At 42.0% G+C, this 15,171-nt stretch overlaps 1 protein-coding gene across 3 annotated transcripts in view; it reads left to right on the top strand.

Moving 5' to 3' along the window:
• The window catches only part of CEP83 (centrosomal protein 83), a 201,972-nt gene that overhangs the window by 185,100 nt on the left and 1,701 nt on the right, over positions 1 to 15,171 (top strand). For 2 of the 3 annotated variants that reach the window (XM_058673887.1, XM_004583104.3), the window contains exons 12-13: positions 1,828 to 1,985; positions 4,663 to 4,825. In XM_058673887.1, the coding sequence (XP_058529870.1) occupies positions 1,828 to 1,985; positions 4,663 to 4,810 (306 nt within the window). In that variant the 3' untranslated portion in view covers positions 4,811 to 4,825. Of the gene's footprint in view, positions 1 to 1,827; positions 1,986 to 4,662; positions 4,826 to 12,251; positions 12,356 to 15,171 lie in introns of those variants that run through there. The other variant, XM_058673888.1, reaches the window with a different exon arrangement.

Genomic DNA, 15,171 nt, shown 5'->3' with positions numbered 1-15,171 from the left:
GGCGCCCATATGGGATCCCATTGTGCAAGGTGAGGACTTTAACCACTAGACACCATGCCAGGCCCAAGTATACAATTTCTAATTACTAACAAAGTGCCCATAATATCTGATACTCTGAGAGAAGTGAAGGGTAACACTGGCATTGGCCGTTCTGGCATCCTGGGGATGTGGAGAGATGTTAAGCTCTTTTGAAGGTTGCCTGTTTTAGCAGCTCTAATATAGACTAAATATTTGCCACTTCAGCTAAAATTAAGAAGTGAATACTTGGAAAAATTAATTTTAAAGCCCAAATCTGAAGTATACACCATGTTCCTCTGTCCAACTAACATTGCCCTGTGCCTTACAGAGTCCTATCTTATTTGACTTTGCTACCTGTCAACATGTGAAGGGATAATTGCACATTTATTTAATTTGTTGTATGAAGAAACTTGTTTCTTTTGACTCTTGAATCTCACAATAGGTTCTTTTTATTTCATTCTTTGGACTCTTTGCTTTGAAATTCTCAGAGAAAGGTTTAGAGAGGTGAAAGGAATTGAAGGAAAAATGAAAACTTTTATTATTTGTTACTTGTGGGGAAATGGATGAAAACTGTTTGGGAATAACTTAAAAGCCCTGTGAATCTTTTTAGCCTGTTCGTCTTTACCTGGATAACTACCTGCTTTTCTGAGAAAAAATTCTCCCAAGTAAAAGTAAATTTGGATGGAGAGAAGATATAGAGAGGAGAGACAGAGAGGAAGATCTTCCATCCGATGATTCACTCCCCAAGTGGCAGCAATGGTCGGTGCTGTGCTGATCCGAAGCCAGGAGCCAGGAGCTTCCTCTGGGTCTCCCATACAGGTGCAGGACCGCAAGGCTTTGGGCCGTCCTCAACTGCTTTCCCAGGCCACAAGCAGGGAACTGGATGGGAAGCAGGGCTACTGGGATTAGAATCGGTGCCCATATGGGATTTCTGTGTGTGCAATGTCGGGACTTTAGCCACTAGGCTACTGTGCCGGGTCCACTTGGAAACTTCTTAAACATTGTAGGTCTGGCATTGTGGCATAGTGGTCAAGCTGCCAGCTGTAATGCTAGCATCCCACATGAGTGCCAGTCTGTGTCATAGCTGATCTGTTTCTGATCTATTTTCCTGCTCACAGCTGGTAAAGCAGCAGAGGATGACCCAGCTGCTGCAGCCACGTGGGAGACCTGACTGAAGCTCCTGACTTGGGCCTGGCTCACCCCTGTTCGTTCAGCCAGTTCGACAGTGAATAGATCCCTCGCTCCCTTCCTTCCTTTCTCTCTCTCTCTCTCTCTCTCTCTCTCTCTCTCTCTCTCTGTTTCTCTGTCTCTCTCTGAATTCATAAATAAATAATAACAGCGTGAGGATGATCCTCCCTTTGCCTGAAGGCAACAAGCATGGTCTGCTCTGGCAAGTTCTGGAAGGGGTGGTGCGGCAGGGGACTTGGGAAGGGACAGCTGTTTCTTTAGCTGCTTTCCAGGCCAGCTGGTCTTCACTGTCCCTTGTTTCCTAGAAAGCTTGAGAAAGGCTAATGTGACAGGAACCTCACCAGTGCCTACTTTCTTGCTAAGGACTCCTTACTCCTCCAGACAGACCTCTTCTTGGTCTGCTGGTTCGGGGAAGAGACTCCCAAGGAGAGTGTGCTCTCTGCTCTGTGTTGTAACAGGAGCTGATCATAGTGCCTGCTGTCTCTCACTTCATTGAAGAGGAGTCCTCCAGGGCCCCCCTTGAGTAGGGCGTTGGTGGTGGGGATGGCTTAGTGCTCTCTGCTTCTAACTGAATGCATTTGGTTAGTGACCTCATGTTCCTGTTTGTTGTTTTCTTTTAAGCAAGTCAGTAGTTTGCAGATTCAGCTAACATCACTGACACAGTCTGAGAATGAACTGCTGAATTCAAATCAAATGCTGAAGGAAATGGTGGAGAGGTTAAAGCAAGAATGCCGAGATCTAAGAAGCCAAACAGAAAAAACTCAACTAGCCGCTGAAAAGTAATTCTTGTATATGATTATTTTGACGATTCCACAGTTGACAGTGTTTTAGGAACAAGTGACAAACATCTCTTGATAATTGTAATTGTGTATGTTGAGCTGCTACAATTCTGTCTGAGTGCAGTGTTCTGAAAATTCTCAAAGAAAAACTTCTCCTGGTCACTGGGTAAACTACCTTTTTGAGAATTTTTCCCAATCCAGAAATGTAAGCAAGGGAATAGAATTACGTAGTTGTATTTTTTTTTAAATTTTTGATGCAAAAAAACTCTAAAATTAAAACTAGTTTCTTACATTTTTTTTTTGAGAAGCTACTTTGTAGGTTTAATTTTTGAAATTTTGTAAGTTATTAGTAGATTGTACAGAAACTAATACCGGGAAAATTATTTTGGCGTTCAGGATAACATTTTCTGGGGTGTTTTGTTTAGATTTGTTTTACCTTTGCCTTATAACTTGTTGGTATTATAAGTTTTTACTGTTATCTTCAAAACATTCTTTTTAAGTTTGTGAAGGCATTCCGACTACTTGAAGTAGTTTTTTTTTTTTTCATATTTTAACATCTGTCTTTGGTTTCATATGAGGAGTTGAATCTCAAGAAAAGGAAATAAAGAAGCTGTATGCCAAATATGTTGCAGGAGTTCAGATAATTCTCATTTATTTTTGTTTATGCTTACCCAAAAAGAAAAAGACAAGGAATGAGAATCATATCTTGGAATCCTGAAGTGTTTGACATAAACTTAGAAAATTTTTAAAAAGAGTTACTCCTTTGTAAGTCCAATTTTACAGAGAGAAGAAGAGACAGAAAACAGTCTTCATCTGCTGATTCACTCCCCAAATGACCTTAACAGCTGGGCAGCAGGGGCCTAAGGATTTGAGCCTTCCTCCACTACTTTCCCAGCCTATAAGCAGGGAGTCAGATTGGAAGTGGAATAGGAGAACTTCCAATCTGTGCCCAGATGGGATTATCCTGTTAACTCTACTGTGCCAGCTCCCTAAATTTAAGAATTCTAATAGTGTAGGTAGCATGGGCCTGGTGCAGTGGCCTAGCGGCTAACGTCCTTACCTTGAATGCACGGGATCCAATATGGGTGCCAGTTCTAATCCCGGCAGCTCTACTTCCAATCCAGCTCCCTGCTTGTGGCCTGGGAAAGCAGTCGAGAACGGCCCAAAGCCTTGGGACCCTGCACCCACGTGGGAGATCTGGAAGAAGTTCCTGGCTCCTGGCTTCGGATCAGCACAGCACTGGCCATTACTGCCACTGGGGAGTGAATCATCGAACAGAAGATCTTCCTCTCTGTCTCTCCTCCTCTCTGTATATCTGACTTTGTAATAAAAGTAAATAAATAATACAAAAAATAGTGTAGGCAGCAAATTGAAGTGATTCATCATTGGTTTCTAAATCATGTAGAAGAAAACAGCTAGAATGATGGTCAGTAGAGTTATGATTTTAGTCTTCATTTGATTTGATTACCTTTGGCAAGTAATTTAACTTCTCAGGATTTATTATTCTCATTTTAAAAATATGCATTTGAAAATCAGAGGGAAATGCTGAAAGCTCTTTCATCTTTTGGTTCACTCCTCAGGTAGTCACAACAGCCAGACCTGAGCCAGGCTGAAGCCAGAAGGCAGGACTTTCATGTGCTTCTCCGGCACATGAGGCAGTGGCCCACGTGCTTGGCCATCTCTTGCTGCTTTACCTGAACCGTTAGCAGGGAGCAGCTGGGATAGGCACCATCACCCTGTGGGACACTGGTGGTGTAACCTGCTTTGTTGCAACACTAGCCTCATGTTATTGTCATTTTTACTGCCCATAGTTATATTACAAATCATATAAAGTATGCGGAATGACTTTAAGAATGTAAGTTATTAAGATGTTGCCTTAAATATATGAATTGTCTTGTAGCCAGAAAGTACACTGCATTAAGATTTGGTATCACCTGTTTTTAATAGTCATTTAATTACTCACTGTTTTCCTGTCATATATTTGATGTTAGTCCGCAATAAACACTAAACCTTAGTTTCCACATCTACCCAAAATATTTAATGGCAATACCTAACTGAGCCATTTGCATGAAAAATGCTATGTTTTGAATAGGATATGGCTTCTACATCCCTTCAGGCAGTTAAAGCCCAAACCCAAGCTGGTGGTACTAACAGCTAGAAGCAAATTGAGTTAGTGTCTAGAAGGTGGGTGTAGTGGAAGTTCCTTAGGTTGCAGTCTGGCACAGCATTGGAAAATGGTTGTGAAGTGAGGGTTGGTCATAAAAGTGTGAGTTGGGTCCCACTTTTTTCTGCTCCCTGAATCTGTGCGGTTGTTACTCTGCACAAGCTCTGCCATTGCCATCCTGTGGCTTCACCAGGCTCTGCCAGATAAAGGGCATGCCTGAGCTGGTACTGTGAACCATCCAAACCGTCAGAGTAAGGCTCCTTCCTTCACGCTGGCTTGTCTTGGGGAATTGTGTTACAAGGACAAAAGGCTGGCTAACATAGGAAATGGGACACAGTGGCCTTGCTGTTCTAAGCAGAATGCTTGATTTATAAATGCTCAGTAATGATGCATTAGCAGTTGTGTGGCCATAAAAGGATGTCTGTAGGTGTGTGAAGGATGTGGTAAGGCTATCGGGAGTTGTACCTGGGATGTGCCCAGTGATCCTCAGTTTTTGCCTGCGTCTTCTGACAGGACGTTGGAAGAGAAACACATGCAGTGGCTTGAGGAGAAGCATAGGCTGCAGGAGCACATCACAGACAGAGCAGAGCAGTATAAGCAAGCCAAAGAGAAGCTGCAACGAGCTGCACTCGCCCAGAAAAAGGCAAGTGACTGTTACTAGAGGGATTTCTGTGGAGTGAAGCATGATTAACTGTCTTAAGGAAATAAAATGTGCAGCTGAATCTAAGAGTTCAGTGATATGTTTCATTGAGTAATTAAGCAATACATTTTGCTACAAATCCTGTAGAGATTAATTGGGAAAATCCAAATCATCCAACAAGTCTATTTCTAGATGCCACGTAGGAGCCAACATGCAGTTTCCCAAGAGGTGATATTTTTTCAAAGTGGTAATGTGTCCAGGGTGGTCCATGTAAGTCTTAACTCAGCCTTCTGATGGCTGTGCCGTTAGACCTGTTTGCACTGTACTTGCCCAGAGTTTGTGATATGGCCTTTGTAATTAAAAACCTTATGTCTCCTCGACCCAGCAGAGGATCTGAGGAACAATGGGGATAGTTCCTACAACCCTGGACCTTTGTAACTTTTGTCATTGCAGGCATACTTTTCTCCAGAACCTAAAAGCATTTTTTTTCCTTGGAAATAGGCCGACACTAGATGATTCGTTGAAGTCAGTGGTTTATAACTGTTTTTTTTTTTTTAAACTTCAGTAAAATCAGTGAATGCAGCATGTCCCGTCAGTAATGTAATTTACCACGATAGTGATTCATTGGTTCTTTTTGCAGCATTAGAACCTGGGGATGAACACCATGGAGAATGTGTGTGTCCCACCCATGATTTAAAGTGTCTCTGTTTGATACCTGCCTTCAGTGGCATTGGTTCTGGGGAAGAGAGACCTGAGAGGAGAGGAGGATGCTTCTGGGTAGTCACTAGTGTCTTCCTGTTGCTATGGTTACTGGAAGACTATTCATGTTTGTATGAGAAAACAACTCCATCATTTGCATACTTTGAGTTTGTAAAGTAACAACACAGTTTCCAGCTACTATTTTCATTGATTGGATGTAGCTACCAAATGTGACAGTTGGAATGACAACGTGAATAATGTGGAAGTCATTGCTTTCTACTTTTTCTGGTTTCTTTTCTCGTAACGGTTAAAGGACTATTAATTGAGATCAGACAAAAACAGCACTTACTGTATGGGAATCTCAGTATTTTATACCCAAACAGGTACTTGTTTGATATTGTTTCTGTACATTTATCTCTTCCTTTTTACCTTTTTTTTTTTAAATAAAGTTTTATTTATGTATTTGAAAGGCACAGAGTGCCAGATAGGAGAGGCAGATCTTTCATCTCGTGGTTTGCTCCCTAGATTCCCCAAGAGCCAGGGCTGGGCCAGGCCGAAGCCAGAAGGCAAGAATCCCATTTAGATCCCCCGTAACCTAACCACCATCCGCATCCTCCAGGCGCCTTAGCAGGAAGCCAGATGAGAGGCAGACAATACCTAGGCACTCCAATAGGGACTGTGCTTCCAGCCATGGCTTACCCCACTGTGCTGCAGTGCCGGCCCTGCCTCTTCCTGTCTGTCCATACAGGAGCTGAGAAGTTCACAGTTATTAGAATTTTAGTGGATTTTTGTTGTGGTTTCTGATGACTTTAGAACTCTAACTTAGGTTTTCTTTGTATTATATTTGAAGCCTAGGGTTTTCTGAAGCCAGATCTCAGCAAGAAATCTCTAGAAAGTATGAGTGTTTTATCATTTATGGAGAGACTTGGGTTGAATCCTTACAGATAACTGTGAGCTCAGACCCCAATTACTGAGGTTAGTTTGGGTTGACTTCCTCTTGGAGCAAAAGTGACATCCAGTGGTGAGAGACATCACCAGCTAATCACAAGTATATCCGGAGGAGATGAGGAGGTGAGGAGGTGACAGTTTAAAGATCTACAGAGTAACAGTTTATCAGGACTGTCACCTGGGATTCATATTTTTTCCTACCGAAATACCTGCCTATTGATGTGAATGTAATAAATATTCATTGCAGTTTTTTTAAAAAAATGATTTACTTGTTTTTGGAAAGGCCGAGTGACAGAGGAGAGATAAACACATCTATAAAATATATGTAAAGAGAGATCTTCTACCCCCTAGTTTACCCCACAAAAGGCTTCACTAGCCGTATCTGGGCCCTGCTGAAGCCAGAGCCTTACTTTAACTCATACAGGGTGAACCCTAGGTTGGAAATCATAATGCTTAAAAGTTACTTTTCTGTGAAGAGATTTTAAAACTGAAGAGTCACTACTTAATTTTTACCCTTGGACTGGGAGAGCTGACTGAGTGTCATTTGAACGTATGTATATTTAGAGCTCTAATATCCTAAGCCTAAAACTATGTTATTTAGGATGTTCTCTGTTTTAGAGATATCTTTTATTTATTTGAAAGGCAGAGTTAGAGACAGAAAGATCCACTGGTTCACTTCCCTGATGACTGCAACAGCTGGAGGGACAGGAGCTTCATCTGGGCCTCCTACATGGGTTAGGAGGATCAAGGATTTGGGCCATCCGCCACTTCTGAGGCACATCAGCAGAGAGTTGGATCAGAAGTGGAGCAGCCAGGACTCAAACTGGTGCCAACATTGAATTCTAGCATGAAAGGGAGTGCCACAATGCCAGCTATATTTTGGTTGTTTTTAGATAGGAATCTTGGTTGAGAATAGGTTGATCAGGCGTCTAAAGCTGCAGTGCTCAAGTGATGGCTTCCCTTGTATTGCTTTCCAGCTTTTGCTCATTGTTGAAGTATGAGCATGATGAGACATGTCTTTTTGTTGTTGCTTTCAGTCTTTTTTTTTATTATTTATAAAAAGTGAACAATACTGATTTAGGAGCACAGTGATAGCTCCCGTCCTGTTCTCCCTCCTGCTGTGGTTCCCTGACCACCTCTCAGCCTCCCTTATTTCTTACTCTCTTAATTTTCCCCATGGCATATTTTCACTCACTTTGCAATCACAGACTTTGCATTAATAATAAAAAACAGAAATAATAAGAAATAATAAAAGAAAACCCTATTCCTCAAGAGTATAAACATGTGCAATAAATAATCAAATCTCAAGATGCCCCTTTCGTTTATACAAATTACATTTTTCTGTGTACTCTGTAGATTAGTTACCACAGATCAGGGGAAACATTTATCATTTTTGTGACTGGCTTATTTCACTAAGCATAATCGTTTCCGCTTACATCATTTTGTTGCAAAAGGCAGGATTTCATTCTTTTGGCTGATGAGTATTCCGTAGTGTAGCTGTACCACAGTTTATTTTTTTTTTTAAGATTTATTTATTTTTATTGGAAAGTCAGATATACATAGAGGAAGAGAGACAGAGAGGAAGAGAGACAGAGAGGAAGATCTTCTGTCCGATGATTCACTCCCCAGGTGACCACAGCAGCCAGTACTGCGCCGATCCCAAGCCAGGAGCCAGGAACCTCCTCCAGGTCTCCCACCCGGGTACAGGGTCCCAAGGCTTTGGGCCATCCTCGACTGCTGTCCCAGGCCACAATCAGGGAGCTGGATGGGAAGTGGAACTGCCGGGATTAGAACCGGCGCCCATATTGGATCCCGGGCGTTCATGGCAAGGACTTTAGCCACTAGGCCACGCCGCCGGGCCAACCACAGTTTCTTTATCCAGTCATCCACTGGTGGACATCGGGGCTGATTCCATGTCTTAGCCATTGTAAATTGAGCTATAATAAAAATGGGGGTACTGAGAACTTTCTTCATACTGATTTCATTTTGTTTGGATGAATTCTCAGGAGTATGATGACTGAGTCCTATGATAGATCTATTTTCTTTTATCTGAGGAATCTCCATTCTGTCTTCCATAATTGTTGCACTAATTTTTATTCCCACTAAGCATGTATTTAGGTACTTCTCTTTCCCCCACGTGCTCATCAGCATTTATTGTTTTTTTTGGTTTTTCATCTACCTGGGATGAAGTGAAACCTCATTGTGGTTTTTATTTGCATTTTCCTGGTGGCTAAGATCCTGAACATTTTTTTGACTGTTGGATTCGTATCTCACACACACATATAATTATACATGCATAATTAATTCAGATGAATGTTTTTTATTTTTTTAAAGATTTATTCATTTTATTACAGCCAGATATACACAGAGGTGGAGAGATCTTTTGTCCGATGATTCACTCCCCAAGTGAGCCGCAGTGGGCCGATGCCAGTACTGCACCAATCCAAAGCCGGGAACCTGGAATCTCCTCCGGGTCTCCCACGCGGGTGCAGGGTCCCAAGGCTTTGGGCTGTCCTCGACTGCTTTCCCAGGCCACAAGCAGGGAGCTGGATGGGAAGTGGAGCTGCCAGGATTGGAACCGGCACCCATATGGGACTTTTAGCCGCTAGGCCATGCCGCCGGGCCCAGATGAATGTTTTTTAAAAAAACTATTAAATCATTAAGAAAATGATTACTGAAATTGTTGTCCTAATGGACAAAAGCCTGGCATGGGCACTTTGTTAGAAAAGGAATACTCAGATGGCAACATACGTAAGAAAATTCATTCAGCATCTTTACTCTCAGGAAAATCATACATTTAAACTATAGTAAAATAATACTGTACTCTATGAAAATGTTTAACATTTAAAAGATTGACCACACTATGTATTATCAAGGGTGTAGAGCAGTTAGAACCCATACATTAGAATAGTTTGAACAGGTAAAACTCATGCATTGCTGACTGGCATGTAATTGGTAGAACCACTTTAGAAAACTGGCAGTATCTAGTAAGTTCTAAAACATGCACACTAAAGTCTAGAAAGTATGTATTTTCTTTTGTCTTTTTAAGATTTATTTGTTTTTCATTGCAAAGTCAGGTATACAGAGAGGATGATCTTCTGTCCGATGATTCACTCCCCAAGTGACCGCAATGGCCAGTGCTTCTCTGATCTGAAGCCAGGAGCCAAGAACCTCCTCCAGGTCTCCCACGTGGGTGCAGGGTCCCTAGGCCTTGGGCCGTTCTCGACCGCCTTCCCAGGCCACAAGCAGGGAGCTGGATGGGAAGTGGAGCAGCCGGGATTAGAACCGGCGCCCATATGGGATCCCAGTGTGTTCAAGGCGAGGATTTAAGCCACTAAGCCACCGCGCCAGCCCCGAAAGTACATATTTTCTTTTTCTTTCTTTGTTTTTTTAAGATTTATTCATTTTTAGTATAGCCAGATATACACAGAGGAGGAGAGACAGAGAGGAAGATCTTCCATCCGATGATTCACTCCCCAAGTGAGCCGCAACGGGCCAGTGCGCGCCGATCTGAAGCCAGGAACCAGGAACCTCTTCCGGGTCTCCCACACGGGTGCAGTGTCCCAATGCATTGGGCCATCCTCAACTGCTTTCCCAGGCCACAAGCAGGGAGCTGGATGGGAAGTGGAGCTGCCGGGATAAGAACCGGCGCCCATATGGGATCGCGGGGCTTTCAAGGTGAGGACTTTAGCCGCTAGGCCACGCCGCCGGGGAAAGTACATATTTTCTATGACCCCCTTAGATAAACTTAAGAGATTGAGTGCTTATCTGCAAAAAAGTGTTTAATGTTCATTGCAAATTTAATTCACAGTGCTTCCAAACTTGCAACAACTCCATTTTCATCAACAGAAAAACGGATAAATCTGGTCAAACTTTACACTAGCCGCTAACGTAACACTGGGAGATAACTATTGTGGTATGTTAAACAATGGCCTGATCATGTAGATAAAATGTTGAGAAACCCCAAGTGCAAAGGCATATGTGCTGCAGGATTTCCTTAATATGAATAAGTGAGTGGCTAGAGGACTCCTTACTTGACCACAAATGGACATAAATTCAGTGGTGGGAAAGGGCAGGAGTTGTTCCTGTGCCAGAGTAGACAGCAGGAGCATGAGAAACCTTTGAGGGGCTTATAATGGGAAGTGCAAGAAGGAAGCCCATACTAACATCATTTGTACAAGCAGTGCTTACAATGTGCAAGAAATGTATTATGAAAAGATTGAATGGGGCCTGGCATGATAGCCTAGGGGCTAAAATCCTCATCTTGTATGTGTTGGGATCCCACCTGGGCGCCTGTTCGTATCCTGGCTACTCTACTTCCCATCCAGCTCCCTCCTGTGGCCTGGGAAAGCAGCAGACGATGGTCCAAAGCCTTGGGAACCTGTACCCATACGGGAGACTCAAAAGAAGCTTCTGGCTCCTGGCTTTGGATCGGCTCAGGTCTGGCCGGTGCAGCAATTTGGGGAGTGAATCAGTGAATGCAAAACCTTTCTCTCTCTCCTCTCTGTATATGTGCCTTTACAACCAACAAAAAACCTCAAAAAAGTGAGTGGATATCAGAAATTTTGAACCAAAGCAAACTTACCTTTAATTCCATTGTTCATGACCTTTTCGAAATACTTTTTTTCCAAGATAGACTTAACAGCAGACTAAGTGAATATAATGAACTTTGAAATAGTCCTAGTGGAATAAATTATGTGGTGATGAATGAACTAAACCTGTAAGCAGTGACACGGACAAATGTCATCAGCAAAATACTTTGTGAAAGACTTAAAATCAGAAGCAGGCCAAATTAAACTGTTGCTGTGGAAATAAATTATTTGGTTACCCTTTCAGAGTATGGGGGCTCATGGCTGAGAATTGGAGTGGTAGGGGCACTTCTGGCGTAGCAGTCACAAGCTAATTATGCTAGTATTTGCTTTATGGATTTTCATTGAGTTTCATTTTCCACTTTTCTGTAACCTTGTTATATTCAGTTTGAAAAGTAAGGAAACAAAATCTGAAAGGTTTGTAGTACTAAGTATGGTCCAACGTTATACGTTTCTATTGGAAAACAATAGAAAAATGCTTTTGCATAATACTCTATTTGCATTTTGCATGAATGGAAAATTTACTTTTGGAGTTTTTTTTTCCTTTCTATATTGAATGTTTTAAACATTTCCTGTTAATGTTTAGAAAGACAAACTATTTATTTATTTATTTAGAGGGCCTCCCATGTGAATGGCACAAACCCCGATACCTGAGCCATCACCCCGCCTTCCAGGGTGTGCGTGAGCAGGAAGCTGGAGGGAGGCTCGAACTCAGGCACTCTAATGTGGAGTGCAGGTATCTTAACTGTGAGGCCAAATGCCCCATCCCTCCTGGCAGAAACTGTGCATCTGAAATGCACCTATGATCTACCTTAGCTTTATGATCCTCTGATTGCTGTAATAGAAATGTGTCCATTGCAAGCGTGGATTCAAGTTTTGTTTCAGTTTTGTTATCTTTTGGGACAGTGAAGAATTTATTCTTAAGCAGATGACAGGCAGATGCATTGTGAAACCTTACCGTTTCATTTTAGGAGTGTTTATTTGCACTAATTTAGTTATTGAGACTAATTTTCTGCTTTGGTATCCGTAACAGTAGGAATATGAGGTAGATGTGTGGTTATTGCCTTTGCAGTTTTTGTTAATAGCCCTGTTCTGCTAATCTTTGTTCCTAGCAGTCATAGAAAATATTTGTCTCTACACAAAATTTTATTGGGTGTGTGAAGTATTTACTATGTAGTGATTATTCAAATTGATTATTAAAAATTATTCATATTCTTTTTTTCTAGAGAAAAGCTCTTTATGAAAACAAATTGAAGAGACTGCAGGAGAAAGTGGAAATCTTAGAGGCAAAGAAAGAAGAATTGGAAACAGAAAATCAGGTGTTAAATAGGTAATGTGTATGTATTACATGAAAGCACTTCAAACGTTTAGACAATTAGCATTAAAAATAAAGTATTTTGGTGCAGAAAAAAATTGAAATGCTTATATGAGCGTGCACACATTTTAAAATGTGTATCATGAAAAAAATAAGGTTGGGTTTTGAGATTTTTTGCACCAGATTTATCTTTTAACTCCATTTTTCACAAATGTTTTGAAGTAATCTTGTATACTGCATGTGTTTCTTTTTATTTCACACAAAGAAAGTACTTTGGTAACAAAGTAAACATATAATTAGTTTATTATCTTTTTTTTTTTGAAGATTTATTTATTTTATTACAGCCAGATATACACAGAGAAGGAGAGACAGAGAGGAAGATCTTCCATCCGATGACTCACTCCCCAAGTGAGCCGCAACGGGCCGGTGCGCGCCGATCCGAAGCCGGGAACCAGGAACCTCTTCCGGGTCTCCCACGCGGGTGCAGTGTCCCAATGCATTGGGCCGTCCTCGACTGCTTTCCCAGGCCACAAGCAGGGAGCTGGATGGGAAGTGGAGCTGCCGGGATTAGAACCGGCGCCCATATGGGATCCCGGGGCTTTCAAAGTGAGGACTTCAGCCGCTAGGCCACGCCACCGGGCCCTATCATTGTTTATTTTTAAGATGTATTTATTTGAAAGACAGAATGAGAGTTTCCTCTGTGGCTCACTGCCCCGCCCACATTTTTGCAGCAGCTGGAGCTGGCCCAGGTTGAAGCCAGGGTGCTGGAGCTCCACGAGTCTTCTGTTTTGGCAGCAGAAACCCTAAATACTGAGGCCATCATCAGCTGCCTCCTGTTGCCTCAACAGCAAACTGGATTGGAAGCACAACTGATGTGTGTTCTTATGTAGTTTGCTCTGCCATAATGCCCACCCTTAATTTTTCTTAAAGTACTTTCAAAAGACTTGCAAAACTATTTGATATTCACCCCCCATGCTTTATGCTTTATTATTATTTTTTTTTACCTCAGTGTTCTATGTCATACAGCAGCTTTTTGTTAGTGGTTGAGGTGGACAGGTCAGTCAGTGGCTATGACAGACTAACTTTGGTAGCTAGGAGCAGGGTCAGTTCCTGATGCCGAGCTGGCAAGACCATTGCAAATACTGCATAGTTATGAAATCTTAGAATTGAAGGTCAGCTTTTAGTTTCTTATGTGGAAGAACATTACTGGGTTGTACCTTTGGTTTTTCAATCAGAGTTAATAACTGGTATAATTAAGATTTTAAGCAGAGAAATTAAATATATTAAGTTGGTGCTAGTAGCATCATGTGATCTATTTAAGTTAATAAAAACATTTTTGAATTCAGCTAATTAGCAGTAGCATTCAGCATTTTATAGCTATTCAAGTAGTAGAATTTTCTATAATGGAAATGCCTAGATACCATGCAGTGATATTCTGTTATGGGCACTGGTTTTCTTGCATCTAATTCTTGCAAAATGTTAACAGCTGTTCGGTTAGTTTTTTGTACTCAGGGTTTTAGAATCCATATCATCTTGTCTGCGCAGGAAGTCATCCAAGTCATTCTAAAAACAAACTCAATCATGCTTCCTTAACCATTAGTATTGAACAAGGCCAGTTGAAGAGTGGACAGCTGTGGTGCAGATCATCCAGAACTTCACGTAGCTTTGAAACTGTTTGATTACTTCTGTGCTTGGTGGTCAGGAAAGAACATAGGAAAGCCTAGAAAAATTCAGTTTTTCTCCTTGTGATTTTTCCCCCCAGACACTGGGCGACTTTCCCCTTTGTAATTATTTACTTTGAGAGCTAAGAAAAGCCAAAATTTTGTCTCACAGCACAACACTTCCGATATCAGATGTGTGGGAGTTTGTCACATTTACCAAGCAATTGTTTCTGCAGTAGACACCAGCTTGGTGTCATGTATCCAGTTCTGATGCCATCTACTTGGAGATAGTGTCATGTCCTACAGGTTGAGGGCTTAATTTTCTAAGACTGTCCCCACTCCCAGAGGCCAAACACAAGCTCATGGTTGTGGCCTGTGTTTCTGACTGATCCAGTATAAAAAAGGGGTTCCTAGAGCCCCCTCATTAGGTTTGATTAATTTGCTAGAACAGGTCACAAAACTGAGGGAGATACTTTACTTGCATTTACCAGTTCATGATGAAGGAAATTATGAACAATCTAAATGAATGGACAGATGGAAGCTGCAGAAGGAGCAGTGCTGGCGGGGGAATGAGCTTCCCTGCTCTGTGCAGGTGCCCTGCCCCCCCAGACCTTCCACATCTGCAGCAACCCAGAAGCTTCCTGACCCCTGGCAATTTTTGTTCATGTTGGTGACTTCATTGCATACCCTACATTCTATCCTACAGTTACAGAGCCATCCTTTCCCACCTGCCTTGGTCGTCTCATTACTGTGCAAAATGTACCCTTCGTCACTTTCAAAACTATAAGGATTTTAGGAGCTGTGTGCCAAGAACCAAGGGGTATTGGCTAAATATGTTTTTTATTATATTGTACTATTACTCCCCACAGGTTTTTTGTTTTTTTAACCTCCTAAATGGTCACAGTATACAGGGCTGGACCAGGCTGGAGCCAAGAAACTGGGAACTAAGAGATGAAAATATATTTTATTGTAAAGGCAGATTTTCAGAGAGAGGCAGAAAGATCTTCCATCTGCTGGTTCATTCCCCAAATAGCTACAACAGCCAGAGCTAAGCTGATGCAAAGCTAGGAGCTTCTTCTCGGACCTCCCATACAGGTGCAGGGTCCCAAGGACTTGGGCTATCCTCTGCCGCTTTCCCAGGCATTTACAGGGAGATGGATGGGAAGTGGA

The sequence above is a fragment of the Ochotona princeps genome, chromosome 15 (genome assembly GCF_030435755.1).
Source record: "Ochotona princeps isolate mOchPri1 chromosome 15, mOchPri1.hap1, whole genome shotgun sequence".
Taxonomy (NCBI): Eukaryota; Metazoa; Chordata; class Mammalia; order Lagomorpha; family Ochotonidae; genus Ochotona; species Ochotona princeps.
The sequence above is the reverse complement of the archived record's forward strand: the minus strand, read 5'-3'. Positions and strand labels throughout refer to the sequence as shown.